Source organism: Miniopterus natalensis, chromosome 4 (assembly GCF_054644295.1).
Source record: "Miniopterus natalensis isolate mMinNat1 chromosome 4, mMinNat1.hap1, whole genome shotgun sequence".
Classification (NCBI taxonomy): domain Eukaryota; kingdom Metazoa; phylum Chordata; class Mammalia; order Chiroptera; family Miniopteridae; genus Miniopterus; species Miniopterus natalensis.
Genome location: NC_142084.1, coordinates 66,976,300 through 67,001,356, shown reverse-complemented (window position 1 = coordinate 67,001,356; position 25,057 = coordinate 66,976,300). Strand labels below are relative to the sequence as shown.

At 51.9% G+C, this 25,057-nt stretch overlaps 3 protein-coding genes, 1 long non-coding RNA gene and 2 other non-coding genes across 6 annotated transcripts; 2 read left to right on the top strand and 4 right to left on the bottom strand.

Moving 5' to 3' along the window:
- Positions 1 to 683: 683 nt before the first annotated feature.
- On the bottom strand, positions 684 to 4,177 carry PPAN (peter pan homolog). The gene is made up of 11 exons (XM_016207822.2): positions 4,028 to 4,177; positions 3,407 to 3,508; positions 3,166 to 3,216; positions 2,888 to 3,058; positions 2,260 to 2,336; positions 1,963 to 2,070; positions 1,750 to 1,873; positions 1,589 to 1,667; positions 1,352 to 1,481; positions 1,119 to 1,282; positions 684 to 1,037 (listed from the first exon to the last, which is right to left on the bottom strand). Exons 1-11 carry the CDS (start codon positions 4,055 to 4,057, stop codon positions 829 to 831), a joined length of 1,245 nt encoding a protein of 414 aa, XP_016063308.2. The 5' UTR covers positions 4,058 to 4,177; the 3' UTR covers positions 684 to 828.
- Positions 2,146 to 2,225, bottom strand: LOC148093345 (small nucleolar RNA U105B). Its single transcript, XR_015714426.1, has one exon. It is a non-coding gene; the product is annotated as a small nucleolar RNA U105B (small nucleolar RNA).
- LOC148093344 (small nucleolar RNA SNORD105) lies at positions 3,278 to 3,364 on the bottom strand. The gene has a single exon (XR_015714476.1). It is a non-coding gene; the product is annotated as a small nucleolar RNA SNORD105 (small nucleolar RNA).
- Positions 4,178 to 4,536: 359 nt separating the features above from the next.
- Positions 4,537 to 6,701, top strand: LOC148093343 (uncharacterized). Its single transcript, XR_015714373.1, has 3 exons — positions 4,537 to 4,650; positions 5,450 to 5,565; positions 6,615 to 6,701. It is a non-coding gene; the product is annotated as an uncharacterized LOC148093343 (long non-coding RNA).
- Positions 6,702 to 8,455: 1,754 nt separating this feature from the next.
- On the top strand, positions 8,456 to 12,143 carry ANGPTL6 (angiopoietin like 6). Its single transcript, XM_087816705.1, has 5 exons — positions 8,456 to 9,040; positions 9,720 to 9,879; positions 10,435 to 10,622; positions 10,702 to 10,972; positions 11,473 to 12,143. Exons 1-5 carry the CDS (start codon positions 8,459 to 8,461, stop codon positions 11,661 to 11,663), a joined length of 1,392 nt encoding a protein of 463 aa, XP_087672831.1. The 5' UTR covers positions 8,456 to 8,458; the 3' UTR covers positions 11,664 to 12,143.
- On the bottom strand, positions 10,804 to 16,372 carry SHFL (shiftless antiviral inhibitor of ribosomal frameshifting). The gene is made up of 8 exons (XM_016207961.2): positions 16,227 to 16,372; positions 15,627 to 15,750; positions 15,385 to 15,434; positions 13,775 to 13,813; positions 13,472 to 13,621; positions 12,967 to 13,070; positions 12,689 to 12,843; positions 10,804 to 12,173 (listed from the first exon to the last, which is right to left on the bottom strand). The coding sequence occupies exons 1-8, from the start codon at positions 16,245 to 16,247 to the stop codon at positions 11,950 to 11,952; spliced, it is 867 nt and encodes a 288-aa protein (XP_016063447.2). The 5' UTR covers positions 16,248 to 16,372; the 3' UTR covers positions 10,804 to 11,949.
- Between the last annotated feature and the right edge of the window lie 8,685 nt (positions 16,373 to 25,057).

Below are 25,057 nucleotides of genomic sequence, written 5' to 3'. Positions count from 1 at the left end.
GGAAGAGTCCCTTCTGAAGGCAGGGAGTGCTGGCTTGGGGCTCCCCAATGCCCAGAACAGTACCTGGGGCACTCCAGTGTGGGGAGAGCAGAGCCCTGCAGTTAATTCCCTCACTCCCCCCTGCCCCACTTAATCTCAGCTTTCTGAGAAAGGCTTGTTCCCAGTGGATCCAGCAGGCTGGCTACTATGCTAGGTACAGACCCTCCCTTACCACAGACCGTTTCTACTCTCACTTCTGCCTTACTATCTCAGCTCTTTGTTCCAGGGCTCTGGGAGGAAGCTGCCTTTCAGAAACGATTCTTACATCATCTCCACCCCCAGTCCTAGGCTGGGCTACATGGGCTAGGGTCCCTGTGTTCCCTCCTTACCTGAGGTTGTGTCTGCCATGGCCCTCGCCCTGCCTTTGGGTCTGAGGCCCACAATGCATCCTGGTCCCTCCCCCAGTGAACAGCAGCCTCTTGGCCACTGCCCTCACAGCTCCACCTACAGCTCAGAGCAAAACTAGTTAGGTCTAGTCAGGCACCGGCCACCCATTTCCTTCCTCATGGGACTTTCCAGACTTGGCCTCTCTGCTGGCAGGAAGCCTGAGTCTGAGGAAGACTGGGGAAGGGCCAAGGGGCTACTGGCCTCTCTGCGCCTTTGGCCCCTGGTCCCCCTGCCTCATTCCAAACGCAGCCTCTGACTCATGGGAAATCAGTGTTTATTAGACTGGAGATTGGGGAACCAGCTCCTTTATGAAAGGAAACTGAGGGCTGCACCCGCATGCCCATGTAGAAGTCCAGGGCAGCATCTCTGGGGCCCCAATCTGGGGCATTCCGCTGCTCAGCCTCAGGCCACTCTTTTAGGTGGCTGTGCTCGGCCTCGGCCACAGTCCTGAGCAGCCCCTCGAGGCCCCAGCTTGGCCTGGGTCCCCCAGGGCCTGCCCTTGGCTTTTGGAGGTCTCTGGTCACTGCTACGGTCTGGTCTCCGCTGTTTTACCTGCCGCTTCTTGCTTGGGGGCCCAGTGGGCCGTCTCCGCCGGGACTTTGGGAACATGTCTGTGAGGAAAGACTGTGTCAGGGTCACCAGAGCACAGAGACAGGTTCCAGTGCCCAGCTGCACTGATCCCTGCCACGCACCTTCATCAGGCTCCTCGCCCACTGCCTGGCGGAAATACTCAGCTTCATCCTCCTCCTCCTGCTGGACAGCCCCCTCTGCCTCTGGGGGGGCCCCGGGATCCTCAGCATCACTATCCCCATCGGCCTCTGCCCTTGCCCGCTTCATGCCTGCTAGGCTCTTCTTCCTGAAGGAGAGGAATGTTGATCAGTGTGGCAGCCTGCACCAGGACCCGCCTCACCCTCTGACCACACACCTGTGGGCCTCTCGCTGTTCCTGCTTACGCTGGACATTCTGGGCCTGCTGGTCCTGCCTCTGGGCCTTGAGTCGCAGCTTCTCCTCCTTGGCTGCCAGTATGGCCTGCAATTCCTCTTCTGTCTTGTGCACTTAGAAAGAGGTGGTTCACCAAGATTCAGGGGTGCCCACTGCATCTAACAACCCACCTTGGAGGGCCTCAGACCCCAAGCACCATGCCTCCCAGCCCTGTCCTCACCGAAACTATGGAAGAGCACGTTCCCCTCCCCAACGCCCTCCTGGATCTTGATAAGCTGCAGCGTCATCCGAGGCCCGATCTGGAGGGACATGGAGAAAGAGTCAGTCCTTCCTCAGGGCTGGGGGCTGCCAGAGGAAGTCATCACAGCCACTGGGCCTCACCTCAGTAAGCCTCACAGCGCTCTGCTGGGCCCGCATGTTGCCACGCCCCGCAATAGCCTGGGGCAGCTCCGTAATATTGTGCTCTCCATCAGGCTCTGCCTCACTCTCTGACAGCCCTGCACCCCTGTGCAGGGGACACACAGCTCAGCAGGGGATCCCAGGCTCCTGGGGTCCCCTGGACTGTGGTAGCCTCTAACTCCACCCCTTTCTCACGTGGCCAGCAGCTCGCTGATGTCCTGCAGGCGGCTCATGTTGGGGAACTTCTCTTGGAGAAGCTTCTTCATCCCACGACTTGCACCCACAGGAACGACTTTGATGCTACTGTAGAGGCCAGAGTGAGTGAGGAGAGGGATTAGGGGTCACAGGGTGGGAGACCAGGCCTAACCTCTCCCATTTTCACAGTGTGTCAGGGCATTTACTTTGAGACTGAGCAATCACTGAGTCTCAGCAGCAGCATTGTCATCAGCCACACACAGAGCAAACTCGCCCCTCCCCAGCCCCTGTACTCACTAGTGGCGGAAATCCAGATCCTGGGAGTCAGGGTTGTAGTTGATGAGAAGGCAGCGCTTGATGGTATTCAGGTTCACCTGGAAAGATGATGAGGGCATGGTACAACAGTTGCCTTTAAACCTCACTGCATTGCTGGAGCCCAAGCCAAGCCCTGCAGGGACTGATGGAGCTGCGAGTGGTATCCATGGACTGCTGGCTAGAAATCCTGGTTCCAGCACCCACCAAGGCCACCCATTCCAGACTCCCTGATGATCGCATCTAACAAGCAGAATTTGAGACCCGCTGGTGCCAGGGATTAGGAGCTGCTGTCTTATATCTAACCTCAAACTAGTAACTTCACTTGTCAGCCTGTTTTCTTCCCTAAGATGAGGCCATGATGACACAGGTATACTGCTTAAACTAGCACTCAATAAAGCAACATCAGCATTTTCCACCTGCCAGATGGGAAGGTAGCTCATAGGGAGCCTCCTGTCCCCGTGACACACAAGAGTGAGACTTGACCTTGGGAGCCAGAGCTCTCAGCCTCAGTGCTGAGAGGTGAGAACTGAGCAGTCAACCCTAGGGCCTGTGTGGTACCTGCTACCTGCCCCATCCACCCACACACGCCACCATGGAAGGCCCTGCCCACCTTGTGCACGTTGATGGAGGGAAAGAGGTTCTGGAACATAGTGGCCATGAGCTTCACGTGCATGCCATGGGGACCAAAGCTGTTGAGCACCAGGAGGGGAGGGTGGACGAACTGCTGCTCGTGCATGCGGTGGCGGCGCAGTGAGGAGACCACATCACGCGTCAATGTGTACTGCAGGGTGGGGTGAGGAGTGGGTGCCCGCCAATTACACATGGCTGGCATCATTCCCAAACCCAGCTCCTATCCCACATGGTTCTCATACCACCTCCGAGACTTACCTTGTTGACTCGGAAGGTCAAGGTGGGGCCTCCTGGAAGGCGCATTAGCTTCTAAAGAAGAAAGGAACAATGAGAATGGAGGTGTCTAGGTAGGGAACAGGAGGAGTGGGAACTTTTGCCCCATCTCTTCAGAGCGTTTACTTTGAAGCCAAAATCATGGCAGCTCAGAGGCACATTGGTTCATCAAGAGAGTTGGGGGAGAAGGAGGGTGTGGGGAAGATGGGTGCAGGAATCCACTCACAAAGTAGATATTGGTCTCCGTTTTGCTCAATATCAGGAAATGTGTGACCCCAAGGGGCCCAGCCACTGCTACACAATCCTTCAGAGAATTTTTCTTTCGTATCTGGATATTAGAGAAAAAAAAATGATCAAAGACATCCCTTTTTTGAGCAAAGACTATAAGCTTAAACTGTTATGCCCTTTCTTGCATCTACCCCTTCCGAGAAGGGGGGAATGGAATGGCCTTGGCCTCTAGGGTCAATCAGACTTGAATTCGAGTACCGCCTCTGTCCCTTGCTTACTATGCATCGCCCCGTTTTGCAGATGAACCAACTGAAGCTCAGCGAGGTTACCTAACTTACTGCAGGCCTTTGAGAAAAGTCAAGTTTCCAACCCAGCTTTGCCAATTCCAGAGTCCCCTCTTAATCACTAGCCTCAGGCACTCAGCCAAGCTCTAAACTGAGTGTGTTCATCCGCACGCCCCTGCTGCTGCCTCACAAAGCTCTGAGAGGCAGGAATGATGGTCCCCATAAGGGTCCCTTTCTCCAGCCAAGGAAAATGAGATCCCGCGAGGTTGAAGCCACCCCCTGCAGCCTTGAAGACCCGATCCACGGCAGGTGGAGGCGGGCTGGAGGGTGCAGACCTGCAGGCGGGTGGCGGTGAGTGGCTCCATAACCCGCCGGAGATCCAGGCTGAGTTGCCGGACGCCGCGACCCGTGCGGCCCCGAGCGAACACGAACGAGTGCGGCTGCGCGGCGTAGGCCTCGAGGTTGCGTTGCTGAGCCTGGGCGCGAGCGCGCTTCTGGTGCCGGGACTATAGGGGCGAGAGGCGAGACGTGAGCCCTGCGGCCTGCGCGGGGCCCGAATCCCCACTGCCCACCTCCCGGGTCGCCGCACCTCACCCGCCCCGACTGCCCCATGCTGGCGTCTCCTCCACGAGGCCCTCCTGCCGGCCGCTTCCGGCGCCGTGCGGTTCACTTCCGGCACCTGTGAGGTGATCACGTGAGGCGTCGCTGCGCTGTGACGTCACCAGATGGGCATTCGCACCGGATGGGGAGGGGGGAAATCATTGGCTCTATGGCTCTGGAGACAGACACCTGGTGCCTGTTTCTATGGAAACCTGGGCGGGGCCGCGCTGCTCAGGGACCTTGTAGGATCTCCGAGCTATGAAACACGGGTTCGAATCCCTCCTCCGTCATTTCCGACATTGGTGCGATTTTGAGAACCACTTTCTGCACCCTGGGGCTCCTAATGTATCCTAAAGTGGTATGATAATCATTTAATTCCTGACCCGTGCATTAAGAGAGACGATGTATGCACAGTGCTTGGTGCACTGGCTCCAGGAGCTTGGGGAGCAAGGAGAGAAGGGGGCCATGGCCTATTACTCATTTGGGCCCCCAGCTCCTGAGGGCCAGCTGTCTTCCCCAGAGGGCCCTGTCTGCGTATGGGCTGAGGATGGAAACTCCACTTCACCTTCTGGAAACTCAGGGCACTGTGGGCACTTGGTGAAAAGTTGATCCCCTCCCAGTTTCCTCTCAAGGCCCCAGAGTGGCCTCAGGCTTTTGGCTTCTTCCCCAGAACCTTGGGGTGAGGCAAAGGAACACCCCCAACATCTCCTTCCCTGTCCCATTTGCATCCTCTCCCCATCTGCCTCCCTTCTTGTCCGTCTCTCCCTCCCCAATTCTTCCCCCACTTTGTCTCCTCCTTCCCATCCTAGCCTGCTCTCTGTCTCCCTCTCCAGCTTTGTTTCTGCCATCAATTCTCTTTTCATCACCTCTAAGTTTCCATCTTTCTCTTCTCTCTCTCTGTCCCTATCCCCATTTCTCATATCCTCTCTCTCTGGCCTACCCATGTCTCTCCCCGTTTTCTCCACATCTCTCCCCTTCTCTGTCTTTCAGACGCCCCCCCTCCCCGTCAGCCTCTCTCTGACTTAGAAGGTTTTTTCTCTCTCTGCTGCCATTGGGGGAAGCCAGAGGGGGCTGTGGGTGGAGTGCCAAGGGGCCCAGTGTGGGGGGCCCAGCCTGGCAGCCTCTCTTAGATCTGGGAGGACCATTTCCTCCTTCAGCCCAGGAGTCCACTCAGGTTACCAGTTCAGGACAGTAGGAACTGGGAAGAAGGCTGCTGGTTGAAGAGGCTTTCACACAGCTTGGAGATCCCAGACGTGTGCTCTGGAGGCTCTGCGTGAGTCTCTTTGTACCCCTGAAAAATGGCTGTATGGTTACTTCTGCCTGTTTCTGTCCCTGCATGACTTGCCCAGTGTGAGGATGTGACAGTGTGTGTGGGAGACAAATGGAAACATGTGCGGGGTGGGGGTGGGAGTAGGGGCAGGTATCAGTGCCTCACCCTGTACTTGATCTGCATCTTTGCGCTTGTCTGTGTGACCCTGTGTATCTGGATGTGTATGTGTCTGACACACAGATACAGACACACTCAGCCCACAGGAATTTTCCTTTAAGTCGTGATGTGTATGTGTGTGAACGTATTTTGAACACACAACTGCTGCCTGAATCTGTGTTGCTTTTCCAGTTGTGCCTTTGGCAAAAGGAATCTGTGCATGCACGTGCTAGGCAAATACACAGACACACACACACGCTCAGATTCTATGTGTCTACCTTTGCTGCTTCATGCAGTGGTTTACATATCTTGTTATGCGCACATGGGAGTATGTGACTGTGGAGATACACATGTGCAAGTTTTGGAGCCAAGCTACCTAGGCCAAATCCCATTGTGGACCCTTTTGTTCTGTGGGACCATAAGCAAATCACTGACCCTCTCTGAGGCTGTTTTCCCTGCTGTAAAATGAGGCAATGCACAGAAGCCAGCTCAGGTTGTAAGGATTAAATGAGATAAAAGGTGTAAAGAGTTTAGAGTCATGCCTGACACACAGCAGGTGCCACTGCTGACATTGGCTGTTGTCCTTTTCTGTGCATGTGCATGTATCTGTGTCTGATGCTGGCTTCCTGGGGCTTGCAGCCTCCCACGCTCTGTGTTCTGCTTTGGGGGGAATGTCCAGGGCACTGACCTGTGTTATCAGGCTCTGGTGGCCTGGGCAAGGAGGTCTGGCAATTCAGCCTCAGTTCTCATGCAGAAAATGCTAAATATTTACAGTTGGAGCTCCTGGGCTCAGCATCATAGCTCTAGTCCCAGGCTCAGGGGGGAGGGCTGGGAGGATTGGGGGGTTACCAAGTCTCCTCCCCCCTGCTCTCTCACTGGCCTCTTCCTTTCCCCAGCTCAGAGGCCCCTGCTGGACCCTTGGCTCCTCCTCCGACTTCTGTGCCTGCTACAGGCCTCCTTGCTGGATTCAGGATCTTGGTGGTGAGAGGGCAGGAGGGTGGGAGGGCAGGTGGAAGCTGATTCTGTCTGTTGGGAGACTTGGGCCTCTGCTTGGCTAAGGGCCTTCCCAGGCTTCTTCCTCACCTCAGGCTGAGATCCTGGTAAGCAGTGGGTGTTATACACTCTAGCTCCAGGCAATGTAGTCCATTTCTGTAGTGGGGTGCGTAGTGTCTTCAGTGTGGCGGGGGAGGGGGCTAGGAGAGGACTTTGCTCTGCCCTTGGGAGCTCCTGCTTGATATGTAGTTCAGTCTTGAATGTGCCTTTTTTCAGCTCAGAACCTCTCCTGGTTCCCACATGAGTTAGAGTAAAACCCAAGTCCTCCTGGAGGCTCTGAGGGTCCTGCATACTTTGTCCCCTCACCTCTCTACCTTACCTCCTTCCACTCTTCCCCTGGCTCACTGTTCCAGCCTCACAGGCATCCCTGCTATTCCTTGGCATATTGAGCAAGCTCCCACCTCAGGGCTTTTGCACTTGCTGTTCCCTTTGCCTAAATGCTCTTCCCTTTCTCTCTCTTCTTTCAGGTCTTCACTCAAGTGTCATCTTTTCTTTAAATAGAGGCCTGACCCCTGTATTTAAAATGGCCCCTGCCAACCCAGGACTCCCACTCCCTTCACTGCTTGAGGTTTCTCCTAAGCACTTATCACCATCTGACCTATCCACCGTCCATTTTCCCAACCAGGATGTTAAGTTCACCAGGGCAGGGATTTTGTCTGTTGATCATGCCTGTGTCCCCATTGCCTGAAACAGCTCCTGGACACAATAGGCACTCAAAGAGTGTTTGCTGAATGTATGAATGAGGCCATGTGTGTGATGATAAAGACCATGGGACATATACTTGTGTTGTCACCAGGGCATGTGGGTTAGGTTATAGTAGGACTTGGTACAGATAGGGGTGATGTGTGGACACGTGAGATGTATTCTGAGTGTCGGCAAGTGCACATGGGAGGCATGTATGTCCCCATCTCAGAGGCTGTGAACCCAGGAATGAGGGCAGTGGGGGCCTGTGTGTGGACCCTGTAGGGTCAGGGGTAGGTGGCCACAAGTATACACCCTTGAGTGAGGACACTTGTAGGTCACCTGTGTAAGTTGAGGGACACCTGGGGGACACAGCAGACCTGGGACATGTGGGTGTTGGGGTGCATATATCCCAGCAGGCACTGCTTTGATCTGAGGATGTGGGAGATGGGCGTCCACTACTAGACTGAGTTAGTGAGACTTGCCCCTCACCCCACCTTACCCCGTCCCACCCATGCTTCCCCTGCTTCTGCTTTAGCCTCCTGAGGTTCCTTCAATACATCTAGCCTCAGGGCCTCAGCACATGCTCTTCCCCCTGCCAGTGCCGCTCTTCTCCCCCAAACATCTCCATGGCTTCCTCCTTCTGGACTTTGTTCAAACGTCACCTCCTCCAGGAGGTCTTCCCCCCTCTCAGATTGCCCCATGTCTCTCCGCTCTTTAACACTTAGTGCTATCTAAAACACTTTATTAATTTCATACTTAATTTTGTTCCTTGCACACAAGGGCAGGTGTTTTGTTTTGTTTCTGACTGTATTCCCAGTTCCTTGAACTGAGGCCGGCACACAGTAGGCACTCCATGAATGCTTGTTGAATGAACGCAGGTGTAAACACACGCACTGGGAGCAGTCGGGTTTGGCCTGGCCTGAGAGTCGGGGGGAGGGGGGGGCGAGTCTGCATTCCAGGGACCCCCTCTCCTTCCCGTCCGTCCTCTGCCTGCAGGTCTGTCATGTGGGCACCCGGGCCGCGCACGCTGCAGCTGCTGCTGCTGCTGCTGCTGGGCGCGGCGTGGGCGTGGGCGGGCGCCCCGCGCTGCACCTACACCTTCGTGCTGCCGCAGCAGAAGTTCACGGGCGCGGTGTGCTGGAGAGGGCCAGCGCCTGCGCGCCCCGCGCGGGAGGCGGTGAACGCCAGCGAGGTGGCGGCTCTGCGCATGCGTGTGGGCCGCCACGAGGAGCTGCTGCGAGAACTTCAGAGGCTGGCGGCGGTCGACGGCGACGTGGCCGGCGAGGTGCGCGCGCTGCGCAAGGAGAGCCGCGGGCTGAGCACGCGCCTGGGCCAGCTGCGCACCCAGCTGCAGCACGAGGCGGGCGCGGAGGCGGGGGCGGGCCCGAGGGCGGAGCCTGCTGCCGCGCTGGCTCTGCTCGGCGAGCGCGTGCTCAACGCGTCGGCCGAGGCGCGGCGAGCAGCCGCCCGCTTTCATCAGCTGGACGTCAAGTTCCGCGAGCTGGCCCAGCTGGTCAGCCAGCAGAGCAGCCTTATTGCCCGCCTGGAGCGCCTGTGTCCCGGGGGCGCGGGCGGGCAGCAGCAGGTAATGCACGCGGTACCCCCGAAGCCACTTCCTGTGCATGTTGCCTGGAAAATGGGCCTCCTGCAACCCCCAAAGTTTCTTATCTGCAGTTCCCAAATCCGAGAAGTTCCAAAACCCAGATTCCTACCTCTCCTCCTAGAATTCATTTGGGTCAAAACGCTACTGGTGGCTACTTAAAGTCTTTACTTACCCACTTCATATGAATATTCTTACAGTCTTGCAATCAAGCATATTATGTGGATAAAAACCCATGTTATGGAGGTGTTATGTCATGTACAATACAGACCCTATATTACTGTTTCTAACTCCTGCCATATTATTCTGAATTCTGGAACGTGTCTGACCCTGGGTTTTGAATAAGAGATTGTTGCTCTGGGACAGTCCCTGCCTTACAAGGTTGCTGAGAGCATTCAGTAAGTTAATACTCATTGTTGCAGGCACTCATATTATTAATACTTTAAAGAAAAGGATTTGGAGGCACGGATTGGTTAAATTGTGCATACCAGAGCAGGAATTTAAGCTCAGCTGTCTGCTCTTGACAGCTAGAATTAGGCATTTGGGGAGGATCAATCCATATCCCTCCCTGACCTCCTACCCATCTGGATGCTGAGAGATTTAGGAGCCCAGGGTGGCTTGGGCTGAGGGTTAATGCAATCACATGATTCTCTTGGTCACCCAGGTCCTGCCACCACCCCTGGTGCCTGTGGTTCCGGTCAGTCTGGTGGGTGGCACCAATGACACAGCCCCAGAGTCCCAGAGAGACCAGACCCTAAGACAGCAGGGGCCCTTGGCCTTTGCCATGACCGCAGGGCACCCTGCTGTCCCCACCAAACCAGCTGGTAAGATGAGGGCCGGGCTGTTGGGCTGGGGGGTGAGAAGCCAGGGAACTTCTAGTGCAGCATGAGTAGAGGGAAATAGGAGTCAGGATTTTAATGGCATATTCCTTTCATAGTGAGAGGACTGGAGGAAATACTTTTAATCTGGTGACCAAACAAGGGGCTATGGCTCTTACACTGATAAAGACCAAAATCCTTACTGTGATGTGAAAACAGGAGAGGAGGCACTTTTATTTTAAGGAGGGGTCAGGGTATTTAAGATTGCTACTTTGGTGAGAACTTGGGTTGGTTCAGAGTGCCATATTCAGGACTCTTATTCTGGTAAGGAGACCATAGAACCGGGATATAAGAACTCCAGGATCTACATGTGCCTTAGTGAGAAGAGTGACTGAGTCTTATTCAGGTAAGGAAATCAATACTGAGTTACTTATTCTGATGAGAGAATGGGAGAGACAAGATTGTTGTTCTGGTGAGGGGACCAGTGTGATTTAGGACTCTTACTCTAATAAGGGGTTGGTTGATCTGGGCTGTACTTACCCCATATTTCTGTGCCCACAGGCCCATGGCAAGATTGTGCAGAGGCATACCGGGCAGGCCACAGGCAGAGTGGAGTGTATGAGCTGCGACTACGCCGGCATGTGATATCAGCATGGTGTGAGCAACAGCTGGAGGGTGGAGGCTGGACTGTGATCCAGAGGCGGCAAGATGGCTCAGTCAACTTTTTCACTAACTGGCAGCACTATAGGGTGGGTGCAGTTTTGTAGGGGCAGGGCTGGGCAGGGGAAGGGACCTACTCCTAACTTCCTGACTTTCCTGCCCTGCCAGGCGGGCTTCGGGCAGCCTGATGGAGAATACTGGCTGGGACTTGAACCTGTGCATCAGCTGACCAGCCGTGGGGACCATGAGCTACTGGTGCTCTTGGAGGATTGGGGGGGGCGTGGTGCACGTGCCCATTATGATGGTTTCTCCCTGGAGCCTGAGAGTGACCACTACCGCCTACGGCTTGGCCAGTACCATGGAGATGCGGGAGACTCTCTTTCCTGGCACAATGACAAGCCTTTCAGCACTGTGGATAGGGACCGAGACTCCTATTCTGGTAAGGACCTCTTATTCTGGTAGAGGGGAAGGGTGGGTGATAGGGGAGGTGGTACTTCTAGTGAAAAAATGGAAGGGGTGGGTAAGATTTCTGTCTGGTAAGGATCAGGGTATGCAAGAGAACAGAGGACAGGACTGTTTTTCTGGTGAAGGGCTGGGGAGCTCAGTTCATTCTCTGATGAGGCAATAAAAGTCAGGACTCCTGTTCTGGTGAAAAGCAGGGCATGCATGTGGGGAGTGTGTGAGAACTAGGACTCTTATTCTAGAAAGGAAGTAGAGACCCCCCCCCCCTCGGTACAGGAATGAGAGGTAGAGATCCTAGTTTGCAGAAAAGGTAGGAATAATGTAACTTGTACTTTGGTAAGGGGATAGGGAAGGAATTAAGGCCATTACTCTGAAGAAGTGAGGAGCCAGGGGATATCTAGCTAAAGCCTTGCACTAGTAAGGTACTAGCAGAGGCTTTTATTCTGGTGAGAGGACATGAACTCTCTCTCCCCTCAGGTAACTGTGCCCTGTACCATCGGGGAGGCTGGTGGTACCATGCCTGTGCACACTCCAATCTCAATGGTGTGTGGCACCACGGTGGCCACTACCGCAACCGCTACCAGGACGGCGTCTACTGGGCTGAGTTTCGTGGTGGGGCTTACTCTCTCAAGAAGGCTGCCATGCTGATCCGGCCCCTGAGGCTGTGACCATCTGTTCATCTGTCCCCCAGGTCTCAGGGGATGTTTGTCAGCAGGAGCCCAAGTTGTCCTGGCCACACATCCTTTGAGGTTCAGTATGAGCCATGTCCCAAAATCCTTCCCACTGTGGATCTGCTCCCTAGGACCCTGAAAATAGGACCCAGGAATTCCCCTGCCAACATCTCCAAACCAGATGGCTCCCCAAGGGCACTTAGATCTCAGTTTGAGCTCATATTTTATAACAACACAAAATATCTACAGACTGTGTCTGGTTTGCGTCTGCACCTGGCAGGGGTCACTCCCTGTGCCCGCCCTCCTCCTCCTCCTCCTCTTCCTCCTCCTCCTTCAGGTCCTCCAGGATGAGGTTGTCCAGGTGTTCTAGGAGGCCCCCCTGGCTCAGGCAGGTGGCCACAGTGGAGCCACTGCTGATGTGGGGGTTGCTGGGGTGCAGGACTTTGGGCAGGTGGTTCTGCTTCCGGCTCTTGGGGTGTGCGCAGGATGTCCCAGGCACGTGGGGCTCTGGGAAGGGAGGGGTTCTGAGGTCCTGGGGCTTGAGATCACATGAGACTCTGGGGACAAGGGGGCTGAGGCCAAGGAGGCTCTGGGGAGGGAAGGAGCTGAAGCTACAGAGTCAGAGCTATAGTAAATTCAGAGGTGAAAGTCACAGGTGTCAAAGCCACAGGAGACCCAGGGACATGGGCGTCACCTGAAACTCCAGAGACAAAACAGGAGCCAAAAATACACAGAACACAGAGGCAGAGGCCACTGGGGTGTGGGCCACTGGAGAAAAATTACGGAGCCTCATGGGCAAGATCATGGAAGGTGGCTGATCCATGGGAGGTAGTGTTGGAGGCCACAGAGACCGTAGGGTGGTGGGTACAGAGGACATGGAAGAAGGGGCCAGTGTCATGGGAAGTGGCCATGGGGACTGAGACCTTGGTACTTAAGGCCCCAGAAGTTGATGTCCTAGGAGTCAAGGCCAAGTAGACTGCCCAGAGTTGGGGGAGGCCAGGGAGGACACACCAGGCCCTTACCTCGCCGGTTGTAGCAGTCAGCAGCTGAGCAGGAGTGGGTGTGAGTGCTGCGGTGATCCGTGTCCCGGTCCCAGCGTGGTGGGAGGATCCGTGTTGGATGCACAGGAAAGCCACACCCGTAGCAAGGGGATGGGGACTCCATCTGTGCCCAGCCCCTGCAGTTGGGCAGGGCCATGAGTGTCTGAGGGTGAGGGTCAGGCTGGCTGGGGTGGGGCCAGCGCAGGGCTGGAGTGGGGCAGGGCCAAAGGGTGGGGCAGGGTGGGGGTCAGCACCCTCACCGGAAGTTGTGCCTGCACTTGGGGCAGTGGAACTCAGCCACGCCCCACATCTTGTCACTGGGTACTGGCTCATAGCGCTTTCGGCATTTCCTGCACCGGGACACCTGTGGGTGTGGAGAAGGGAGCAGGCTTACTATCAGAGGGGAGCTCTGGTAGCTTGATATTGGCGACAGTGGGAATATTTACACCATGGAAATTGGTGAACACTACAAATCTGGGGTCCCTCCCAGCCTATCCTTCAAGAATTGGTTCAGAAGCCAGGTTTGAGGTAATGGTTGCAGAGTCAAGTTTGATTTCTGTGGTAGCTGTCAAACTCTGGGGTAAGGGTTGAGCTCCTCAAGTTGAAGGTCAGAAGTCCAGCTCACGGTTGGGAATTGGGATCTGAGATCAAGGCTGAGCTCTCAGAGGCTGGTGTTCTTAAGAGCTTCACATACTGAGAATAGGGGTTGGAAGTGGAGTTTAGAACAGAGTCAAAGAGAGTCAAGGTCAGGGTTTGGGTTATCACCTCCTTCCGCTGAGGCACGCGGCGCCACCAGACATGGTCACAGGAAGAGCAGGCAAACTGCCGGTCCACGGCAGGGATAAGGTCTTCCTGGGCACGTTGGAACATGCGTAGGTTGGCTTCCGTTAGCGGCAGGAGGGAGGTCGCTACTGCCTGGGGAATAGGGGGTGGGTGAGCACTAGACATAAACATGTCAATTCTACTCTCCCAACAGATGGCCCCCCTCTTGCCCCTATGATGTACCTCTCTCTCCCCAGTGAATGTCCTCCCTGTTCCACCTCCCCCATTCCCATATCCTGGACTCACCTGGATGTCTTGGTCCTGCTTCATGTTCTCTGGTGGGTCCTGGGTAGAGATACCAGGGGCAGAGGCTGGGGATTCAGCTCAGGACTCTTTCACCTTGTTTGTTGGGGGAGGGTCCCAGTCCCATGTAAGAATAGAGTGTCCCTAACTCACAAGGAGCTGATTGAGCAGCGCTCACTTACTGAGAGCCAGGTGCATGAACCTCAGTTATCCTTATAGCAGTTCTGAGAGGTGAACATACTTGTTGTCCCCATTGTTCAGATTGGGAAACTGAGACCCAGAGTCAGGAGAGGGCTTGCCTGAGATCACCAAGTCAGTATAGTGAAGCAGGACTGGACCCCATGCTCCCATCCTTGTTGACATTGGGACAGGTTGCCTCTTTGAGGCCATGCTGCTTTAGGCAAAGTGTTCCAGTTCTGGGTTCAGACAGAAGCATGTTTGAGTCCCTGGCTCCATTACTTCCAGTTGTGGGAATGTGGCCAACCCACCCCCTTGGGTCCCTAATGAGGGGCATCTCAGAGCCCAGACTCTGACTCTGAGTGGAGTTCAAATCGTAGCTGCCACCTGCATGCTGTATAATCCTGGCCAGTGATTTCATCACTCTGTGTCTCCATTTCCTTATCCATAAAACTGGGCAATAAATAATAGGACCTGTCCCATGGGGCCACTGTGGCAATGAAATGAATCAACAGGTTAAAGTCCTGGAGTCCTGCTGCAAGGGAAGTGCTCAATCAATGCTACTCTTTGCTATTTTTAGTATCTTAAAATATGTTTTTACTGATTTTAGAGAGAGGAAGGGAGAGAGAGAAACACTGATGTGAGAGAGAGACATCTGCCTGGGGATGGAACCCAAAACCTGGGCATGTGCCCTGATTGGAATCAAACTGGTGACCTTTTGGTACACAGGGCGACAGTCAACCAATTGAGCCACATCAGCCAGGGCTCTTTGCTATTATTTTTATAGTACTCTTTATAGGTATAAATGTAAAGGGTATAATACATATTTTATTATACTCTTTAACAACTCTATGGTGGGCCTTTCAGGCAGGCAAAATCCACAGTGCAGCAGTTACCAAAGCCATCTGAAGAGCTAAGTGGCCATGATATTCCTGTGCCTCAAAGCCTTTCGTTCGTTCATTCATTCATTCATTCACTCATTCATTTAACACATGAGCTCCCCTGCCCCTCTCTTTTCCGCCATCGCCTGCTCATCCCAGCCTGTTTGTGTTCCTTTGCTCAGCCATTCCCTCTTCCGGGAAGGCCCTTTCTGACCCCTCCATCCCCAGGGATCACTATTCTCCAGTCTTGAAGAGTTGGCAACATATCGTCCAGGAAGCTTTCCCTGACCTCTAGGGCTCCTCTGTGATGACATTAATCCTGGCTCGTGTCACTGCCTAGTTTCGTATCTCTCTCCCCCATTTAATACCATCAGTGTGTAATGAACACCTACTGTTTGCAGGCTCCCTGGCTGACAAACAACTGAGAAGTAAATGGGGTTGGACCATGAGTTGTGAACTGGCAGTGCACTGAGGGGGCTCACCATGGATGGGCTGGGTTCCCTCTGTCCTCCCTCCCCAGGTACCCTGTCCTTTGAGGAGAGGGAGGCAGTTTACCTGGGCATCCAGGTCATTACTCAGTTCCTGTCCGTCTTTCTGCTTTACCCCTGGTGGGAAGAGCAAGTGTAAGTGAAGGGCCCTTGAAGGATCCTGTGGGAGTTTCAGGTCCCCAGAGCCCCAATAAAGAGCCTCCCCAAGACAGGATCTCAACGCCTCTTCCTACCTTCCTCACACACCACGCTCCCCCCGCCCACGGAACCCCCACCAGGCCTGGGACCCCAGCTTGCCCACCCGCTCACCATACACGATGGAGCGGCCCACTCCAGTGTGGTCGCTGCCAAATTTCCTCATCAGAGTCCCCGCCTTCTTGGAGGAGACCTTCCCATGAAACTTCTCTCGGAGGCGCCTGACACTCTTCTCCAGCTGGGGTGGGGACAGGGGGGCTCCGATGGGGGAAGGAGAAGAGCGATCGCCCTTCCCCCATTTCTAGGCATCCTTCTCCCGGTCAGAACTTGACCCTCAGTTTTGGCCTCCGCACCTCCCACTTCCATCCCTCCATGGCATTTCCTGAAAAAGCCAAAGTCCCCACCGGGCATTGGGGGAGGGTGCGGACTGGGGCAAGTGACTTAGGCTCAGGAGGAGGCCGGCCAGGCATCCCCTGGCCTTTGACCCTAGACACTGCGGTCCCCGCAGTTAGTCCCGGAGGTCTCACTTCGCCCTGGGGGAGGGGGCAGTCGCTCTCCTTCCTGCGGGGATGGGGCGGGACTAGAGCCAGCTGGGGAAAGGTGTGGGCTTTGGCTGGAGTTCCGGGTAACTGCGAAGCCCCCTCCGCGAACCCGGCCCCGGCCCCTCCTCGGCGTCTTTCGTGGGCCACCGGCCCAGCTGTAGTCATCTCCTACCTCCACACCTTCCTGAGACATGGTGGCGACTACGCAGGTACCCGCAAGGGTCCGCACTGCGCGCTCCGCACCCCCTGCACTTGGGCGCGCCCGGCGGTCTAGCAGCGCTCAGAGCAGGGGGAGGGGCTCCGGGCAGGCTCCGCCCTTCCTTCCCGGCCCCCCCCCGCCCCTCTTCTCTCGGTTTCCTGGGTTTTGGGGGGGGGTCGATGCAATGGCTCCGCCCAGGTTCCGCCTCTGCTCTGGCGCCCCACACCCAGGAGGGCTCCTGGGGTCTGCACCCCGTGGCGGAGTGCGCAGACCTCGGGTGTGGAAGGCGGCGCGGCCTCTGCAGTCGGTCACATGTCCCCACGCTGCGCGGGGTCCGCGTCTTCACGTCCCTCGTGGGGGCGGGGCCGTACCGAAGGCCGCAGCAGGCCTCAGCGCCCCAGCCCCTCAAGCTCGCGCTCCCCGGCTCCCCCCCCCTCCTTCCCCAGGAATCAGACGCTAATTAGGACCTGGCCCCTGCGTCTCCTACCTGGCCAGGTCCACTCTCTGAACCTCAGTATAATCCTCTGTAAAATGGGGATGATAGTGACTACCTCCTGTGTGTGTGTGTGTGTGTGTGTGGTGTGTGTGTGTGTGTGTGTGTGTGTGTGTGTGTATTTGCCAGAATTCAAAACCCGGGTAGAACGCTTAGTAGCAGCGCCTGGCATGCAAACTAGTAGGTGAACTAGTCACTGGGCCACCTACGCTGTTGGTCCGAAGGGACAGGCTTTGGGGTATGGGGGAGGTGCTTGTAAAAATACAGGTTCCTGGTCCCAGCAGTCAGGCGGAATTCCGCTGTCAGCGGTTCCAGGGATTTGCATTGTAAATCTGAAGGTTGAGAACCCTTGGGTCCAAGACGATTCTAACCCATCCCGCACAGGGGGCTGCAGGGGCCCTTAGGTGGGGCTCTGGCCCAGCTTATAGGCGACAGGGATGTCTTCTTGGAGGGGGGAACCCCTTGAAGTTTGAGGTTTTAGTTAAGTGAAAAAATAGAGTGGGGAGAAGGAAGCAGCTCGTGCAAAGACACCGGCATCAAGAGAGAGCCAGGTCCTTTAGACCAGGGCTTCTCAACCTCCTCACTACTGACATTTGGGGATGGAGGGTTCTTTGTGCTGGGGCCTGTTCTGTGCATTGTAGGATTTTGAACAGCATCCCTGGCCTCCACCTTCTAGTGACACCCCTCCTCCAGTGGTTGACAACTGAAAATGTCTTCAGACAATGCCAGATGTGGACGGGGGTGGGGGGAGTGGATAGGATCGCATTAGCATAAATGATTTAAAAAATTTTTTCCAATTGTGCACCCTTATCAGTGAAACTTCACTCCCAGATGGATATTTATTTATAAGTAATATACAAATGCAGTTATGCCAATAGATTCTGTAGAATATTTTATAATACTATATTTATTACATATAGATATTCTTTAGCAAACAAAAAATGAGATTAAAAAATAGGTGCTCTAATGTTTTTCTATTTGACCTCCAAATCTTTGTTTGTGGGTGTGGAGACTACTCTATTCATGAATATAAATGGTTCATGGTGCTTTGTGACAGAATGGTGGAATTTCAGGCAGGGATGGAGGCCTATAGGCTGTATGGAGGACTTGGGATTTTATCTGGAGGGAAGTAGGGAGATCTGGAGGAGCTTTCCCATTATAGTTGCCAGTTACTACATAATCAATGGAGGGGGAGGTTACAGCTATGTCCTATCCCCTGGCTAGGTAGGCACTGAGTGGACAGGAAACAGATGGGAAGTTGATCCAACTATGGCAAGAATCAGGACTGCTAGATTCTCATAATAATGGCCACCATATCGAGTGCTTATTCTGTGCCAGGCACTGTTCCAGGTACTTCAGACAGAGCATGGAACAAAAGAAAGAGCTGGCTTTCTAGTGGGGGAGACAGACAAGGAACAAATATATAATAGGACAGGAAATAAGTGCTAGGGTGAAACATGAACTGAGGTAGGGAGATGGAGAAAGGGGGGGTCAGGGAAGGCGGTGGGAAGCGACATCTAAGGGGAAGAGAGTTCTAGACAGAGCCAACAGCAAGTGCGAAGGCCTTGAGGCGGGAGCATTGGGCTGTTGTTAGCAGTTGTAATAGTTCTCTATGGCTGCCTAAGAATCCTCAAACTTATTATTTCATACAGTTTTGTGGGTCAGGAATCCAAGAGCGGCTTTGCTGGGCTTTTCTAGCTCAGGGTCTCTCACAGGGTTGCAGTCAAGGTGTTTGTGGGCGCTGCAGTCATCTGAGGGTCTGACTGGGGCTGGAGGATCTGCTTCCCAGGTGGCTCACTCACACGGCTGTCAGGTGGATGCTGATTGTTGGTGGAATGCCTTAATTTCTCCCTACTTGAGATGCTTGAGTATATTCCCATCTTGCCAGTGGGCCTCCCCCCACAGAGCAAGTGATCCAAGAGAAGGAAAGCCAGGTGGAAGTTGTATCTTTTTATGACCTAGCCTGGGAAGTTACATTGTATCACTTCTGCTGTCACCTTCTGAACTTTAAAATTGAGTCACTAGATCCAGCCTACGATCAGGTGCCAGGGAATAAAGACCCTGCCCTCTCCTCCCACCCTCCTATCTCCTGCTGGAGACTCATTGACTGCACCAGAAGGCAAGAAGGGCAAGGGGGCTGGTCATGCTGTCAGTCTTTCGCGACACAGACTTGGAGGTAGAAGGGTGGGAGTTGATCTGGAAGGACAAAAAGAATATCTAACCAGAATATTGGTTAGATATTAACCAATAAACAGAAAAGGAAACATTCCCAGTGATCAATGGGGGTGCTGCCTACCCACCAACAATTTTGTTTGAGATTTGGAGCCATCTTGACCTGGCCAGATATGGCTTATACAGTGGTGTAAGCATTACTACATTTTCTCCTTTGTCTTTATAAAAAGATGTGGAAAGGGAGAAAATGGTTATGCTGATAATAGTGATAAGCAGTGTAGCCTCTGACACTTTAGTATAATTGAGTCAAAGATGGAGCGATGTTTTTGTTTGTTTGCTTGCTTTTTTGTTAATCTTTACCTGAGGATATTTTTGCCATTGATTTTTTATTTTATTTTAGAGAAAGTGAAAGGGAGGGAAGAGACAGAAAGAGAGAAAGAGGAACATTGATGTGAGAGAGACATTGATTGATTGCCTCCCCACACACCCTGACAGGGGCTGGGGATTGAACCTGCAACCCAGGTATGTGCCCTTAACTGGGAATTGAGCCCACGACCCTTCGGTGCCAGGGCTGATGCTCTAACCTCTGAGCCACATCTGCCAGGGCAAAGATGGAGCTTATTTGATCCATCCATTCATTAATGTGACAGACATGTAGTAGGTGCTTCTAATGGGGAGGGCATGGTACTGGGCACCATTTCTGCCCTTCCAGAGTCATGGTCTTAATGGGAAAGAGAAACATGAAGCAGATAATATTGTAAGCAGTTATTTAATTATATTTATGGTATATAACCCCCCACCTCCCTTTCCAAATGGAGATATCCATGAGAAAGAATAACACGTAGGAACATATGGGTAGGGTGGTCAGGGAGGGCTTCATTGGGGAGGTGCCTTTTGAGCTGAATCCGAACACTTCCTGAAACAGTGTGCCAAGTGTTTTAAACTATGTATCTCATTTTATCCTCATAGTAACTCTATGAAGCTGGTAGTATTCTTATAAATGGAAAAGCAGTGGATTTTTGTTTGCTTGTGTTTTTTTTTTTTCTCATTGCAAGAACCTGCTCAAGGAGTGTATAGGAGTTACCTAGGTGAAGAGGTTCAGGGCAGAGGGAGCAGCATGTGCAAAGATCCTGGGATGGGAAGGGGCTTGGTTCATTGCAGGAAGCTAAAGGTCAGTGTGGCTGGGGCTTAGTAAAGAGAGAGAAGAGTGGAGGGAGGTGAAGCTCGTGCCAAAAGTAGCAAATCTTGACCTTCAGCTGGACCCTTAGAGGTGTTTTTAAATTATTTTTTTATTTTTTATTTTAAAAATATGTTTTTATTGATTTCAGAGAGAGGAAGGGAGAGAGAGAGAGAGATAGAAACATCAATGATGAGAGAGAATCAATGATCGGCTGCCTCCTGCATGCCCCCCACCAGGGATTGAGCCCGAAGCCTGGGCATGTGCCCTGACCAGGAATTGAACAGGGATCTCCTGGATCATAGGTCAATGCTCAACCACCAGGCCACACTGGCCCGGCGACCCTTAGAGGTTTAAGCTGGTGACCATACGTTTAATTATGGAGGAAGTGGATACAATTGGAGCATGTGTGTGCTTTTAGCAACCTAGTCAGTTTTTCCCCTCAGTTTAACCAAATGAAGAAATTTGGGAATGCCCAAAGTTGGAGGAAATGGGCAATCTCCAAACTGTTGGTAGAACCTTTGGAAGGGCAACTTGGCAAAACCTACTAAAGCATTATGCATGCTGAATTAACCATTTCTTTCATTTTCTCTATTCTGAGCCTTTGACATCTGGGGCCTTGCGGACCCTGGGGGCACTGCCCCTCCCTGGGCACCATAAACCACCTGTGGACATTTAAAAAAAAATCTTTTATTGATTTCAGAGACAGGAAAGGAGAGGGAAGGAGAAAGTTGAAACAATGATGAGAGAGTCATTGATTGGCTGCCTCCTGCACACCCTTGACCTGGGATCGAGCCCGCAACCCGGGCTTGTGCCCCGACCGGGAATTGAACCACGATCTCCTGGATCAAAGGTCTACACTCAACTGCTGAGCTACACCCGGCTGGGCCACCTGTGGACATTTTTGCATGCAGATCTCCACACCATCTTTCCTTTCTACATTGCATATTTCTCTAACAACTGAATTATTTTTGATGACAAACTTCCATCACTTTTGTAATTAGAACCAAAATATACACAATCACAGTACAATAAATCCAATTATTTTTTTAAAACACCATGCATGAAACCCTGAAAAAAAAAAAAAAATATATATATATATATATATTTATTTATTTTAGAGAGAGAGAGAAAGAGAAACATCGATGTGAGAGAGAAACAGTGATTGGTTGCCTCTTTTGAGCTGAATCCGAACACTCCCTGAAACAGTGTGCCAAGTGTTTTAAACTATGTATCTCATTTTATCCTCATAGCAACCCTATGAAGCTGGTAGTATTCTTATAAATGGAAAAGCAGTGGATTTTTGTTTGCTTGTGCTTTTTTTTTTTCTCATTGCAAGAATCTGCTCAAGGAGTGTATAGGAGTTACCTAGGTGAAGAGGTTCAGGGCAGAGGGAGCAGCATGTGCAAAGATCCTGGGGGGGGATCAAACCCGCCACCTTTTGGTGTACACTCCAAGTAACTGAGCCACACCAGCCAGGCCATGGAAAGCTCTTTTACAATAACATTTAACTAGTAAGAAGTAATTTGGGATTTTATAATTGCGTAGTCCTCAGTAAATAGAATGTCCTTTGCAACACAGAAATTTGTTGTTCGAGTTTTGCGCAATCAGCTTCAAACACATTTCCAGGAATACATTATGTGCAGAAGTTGGGTAACTTGTCTGGGGCTCTGCTCAAATGAATTTGGTGAGTGGGGAAATCACAGTGGCAAAAATACCCTGTGTGTATCCAGGGCTTGCTGGATGCCAGGCTCTTCTGTGGAGTGTCCTCTGGGCTCAAGCCTATCAAGACATTCCTAAGCCTTCTTTCTTTTCCTAAGCCACTGTCCCTTTTTCAGATGAGGAACCTGAGTTTCAGAGCAATTAAGCTAACTGTGCAGGACATCCAGCTTATAAGCGGCATAGCCAGAACTTGAACGCAGGCCAGCTGACTGCAATGTTCCTTCAAGCTGAAATTGAGGATGAGAAATGTAAAGGTCAAGGGATGCACTTTGGAACCAGACAGGCTGGGTTTGAGTTAACTGCTAGCTTTTCTATCAGTTTCTTAACCTTTCTGGGCCTCAGTTTTGCCATCTACAATGGGAATAGAATTGTGAGGTTTCCACCAGTTGATACAGATAAACCACTTAGACCTGTGCTGTCTGATAGGGTAGCCACTGGCATTTGAGCCCTTGAAATGTGGCAGGTCCTAATCCAGATGTGCTGCCAGTGTCAAATGCACACTGGATTTGGAAGATGTAAAATAACACATCAATGACTTTTTATATTGATTACGTGTTGAAGTGATAATATTTTGGATATATTGGTCTAAATAAAATTATTATAGTTAATTTCACTAATTTCTTTTTACATTTTAAATGTGACAGAAGATTTAAAATTATATTTGCATTATATTTTTATGGGATTTTGCTGACTTAGAGGATTCCAAGGAAATAATAACTCTCTAAAAAGCATGTAGCGATTTTAATGACTACATCACCTTGATTTTTCTAAGGTGTGGCTCGTGGGAAACAGTTCTCTGCTCCAGCTCTTGGCCTGGAGGCCCTGTCTTTGCTACTGGCAGTAGAAACATCCACAGCTAACCTTTGATTCTACATTCCGGAAGCTCGCAGGGAAGGTACTGGGAAGGTGCAGGAGGCGCCTACACCAACCCCTTAGCTCTGAAAGCTGGAATGACCAGCTTTTTATCTCTTTAAATTTGAAAATTGAAAATTGTGGATAGCTACCCCCACCAAAACAAAACAAAACAAAACACAAAACAAAACAAAACAAAACAAAACAACAACAGGATACTTTACCTTTTTCCCACCTGATGGCAAAAGTAAAGCATGCTTGTTTTTTGGTGTGTTTTTTTTAATCCTTACCTGAGGATATTTTTTCCACTGATTTTTAGAGAGAAAGTGGAAGGGGGAGGAGAGAGAGAGAGAGAAAGAGAGAGGTGAGAGAGAGACATCAATTGGTTGGTGGGGCTGGGGATTAAACCTGCAACCCAGGTACATGCAGATTCAATTAATCTGTGGCCTTTTGGTGTGCAGGCCAATGCTCCAACCATTAAGCCATGGCAGCCAGGGCGAGCATGCTTCTTCTTCTTTTTTTTAAATTAAACATTAAGAAATGTTTGATTTAGAAAGAGGATGTCTGTAGACACAGGAAAAGAAAACCTTAAGTTATTGTTTTCTTGTGACCATGGAGATGTCTGCAAATGAGGAGGCAAGGGGGACACAGGATATGTGAGAAAATTGTGGACAGCTCTGGTTCCTGGGGAGGGACAAATGTGGGGGCTTGTAATGAGGAGCACCACGTTCTCTTTCCTGTATGTCTCCTTTCAGGGGAATTCTTTTGCTAGAATTTCTTCATGTATTCTTTAATAATAATAATAATAATAGAAGAAGGTATCTCCTCATTGCCCTTGCCCCTGGGATAGCCCCCATTAAATCTGATGTATATTCATCAAGATTTTTTTCTTTGAACTACTTATTATTCTATCTGACTTCATAATAATGCTATTCAAAGGAAAACAATAGTTTTAAAATGTGTCCAGATTTTTAACAAGCAGATTTGGGGTCAGAAGAGGAACTTTGTTGCTGGGCACTCCACAGACACCATTTTGGTGCCTCTGTCTTTTCATTTTTAAAATGGGAAGAATAGCAACCCCCTTCTCATGGAGCTGCTGGGAGAAGAAACGACGTTAATGTGCGTGAAGTGCTTAGACCAGAGCCTGCCCTAATAGGTGCTCAGTAAGTGTTTGTGTTGATTCTTGTTATAAGAAGCGGATTCAGATCAGAGTCCAAGATATTTCTCTGCCACTTATGACCCAGAGCCCAAGGCTGAGCCCATGGAAGCTTTTTGTTTGCTCATCCATAAAATGGGATCATAGCACTTGTGCCTGTTGTAGGATTAAATGAGAGAATGAGACACACAGGAGATACCCACTCTGCTTCAAAGTGTCCCAGGAACATCAACAAAAAATCACAGTGCTCCACATCCTGGTTGGGGGAGAGGGAGCGTCTGGGCAGTATTCCAGAAGGAGGTGGCATGTGAGGTGCGAGAATCTATAGGCCTGGAGTTGGGGTGAGAGAAGAGGAAAAGCTGGACTAGGAGTTCTCAAACTTTCAGAGCCTCAGGATCTCACTGGATTGTTAAAAGGCAACTTTCTAGTGCACATCCCACACCTACTGGAGATGCCGAAGCAGCAAGAAGCCACTTGCTCCAGAGAGACATGGGGTCTTACCCATTTAATAACTGCTGAGTGCCAGGCATTACTGTTACATAAACTTTCCCAGGGCTGAGAGACCAAAGAAAGAGGCCAACAACTCCATCATTACATCAAGAGTTTAGTAAAGCCCTAGTTGGTTTGGCTCAGTGGTTAGAGCTGCGGCCTGCGGACTGAAGGGTCCTTGGTTCACTTCAGGCCAAGGGCACGTCCCTGTCCCCTGCTCTGGTGGGGGCTCGCACAGGAGGCAACGGTGTCTCTCTCAGTTTGATGTTTCTCTCCCCCCCCCCCCCCCCCATTCTCTCTGAAAAGCAATGGAAAAATATCCTCAGGTGAAGATTAAAAAAAGAAAGTTTATTAAGGGAACCTCCATACGTGGGTGGTGGCAAGATGACATGGATATCCTCCATGCCATGTGGCAGGTGCTAAGGGGTTATATAGGACAGGGCAGGATAGCTATGGGTCCTGGGCATTGAGCTGCCCCAGACAAGGGGAGAACCTAAGGAGAAAATGCCTTACATACTTGCTAGGGCAGGGCCAGGGCCTGGGCCTGGGCCGAGCATGCAGCATGTCTGGGGTTTAGGGTAGGAGCCAGGCAGTCTCTGAGGGAATTTATGGGAAGCAATCTCTGTACTGGACCTAGCCTGAGGGTTGGGCAGCGGTCAGGCAGTGGTTACGTCATGGGATAGTCTTTCCTCCATAATTACTCAGGTAGTGAGGAAAACTGACAAAAATCCCTTGCCTCAAGG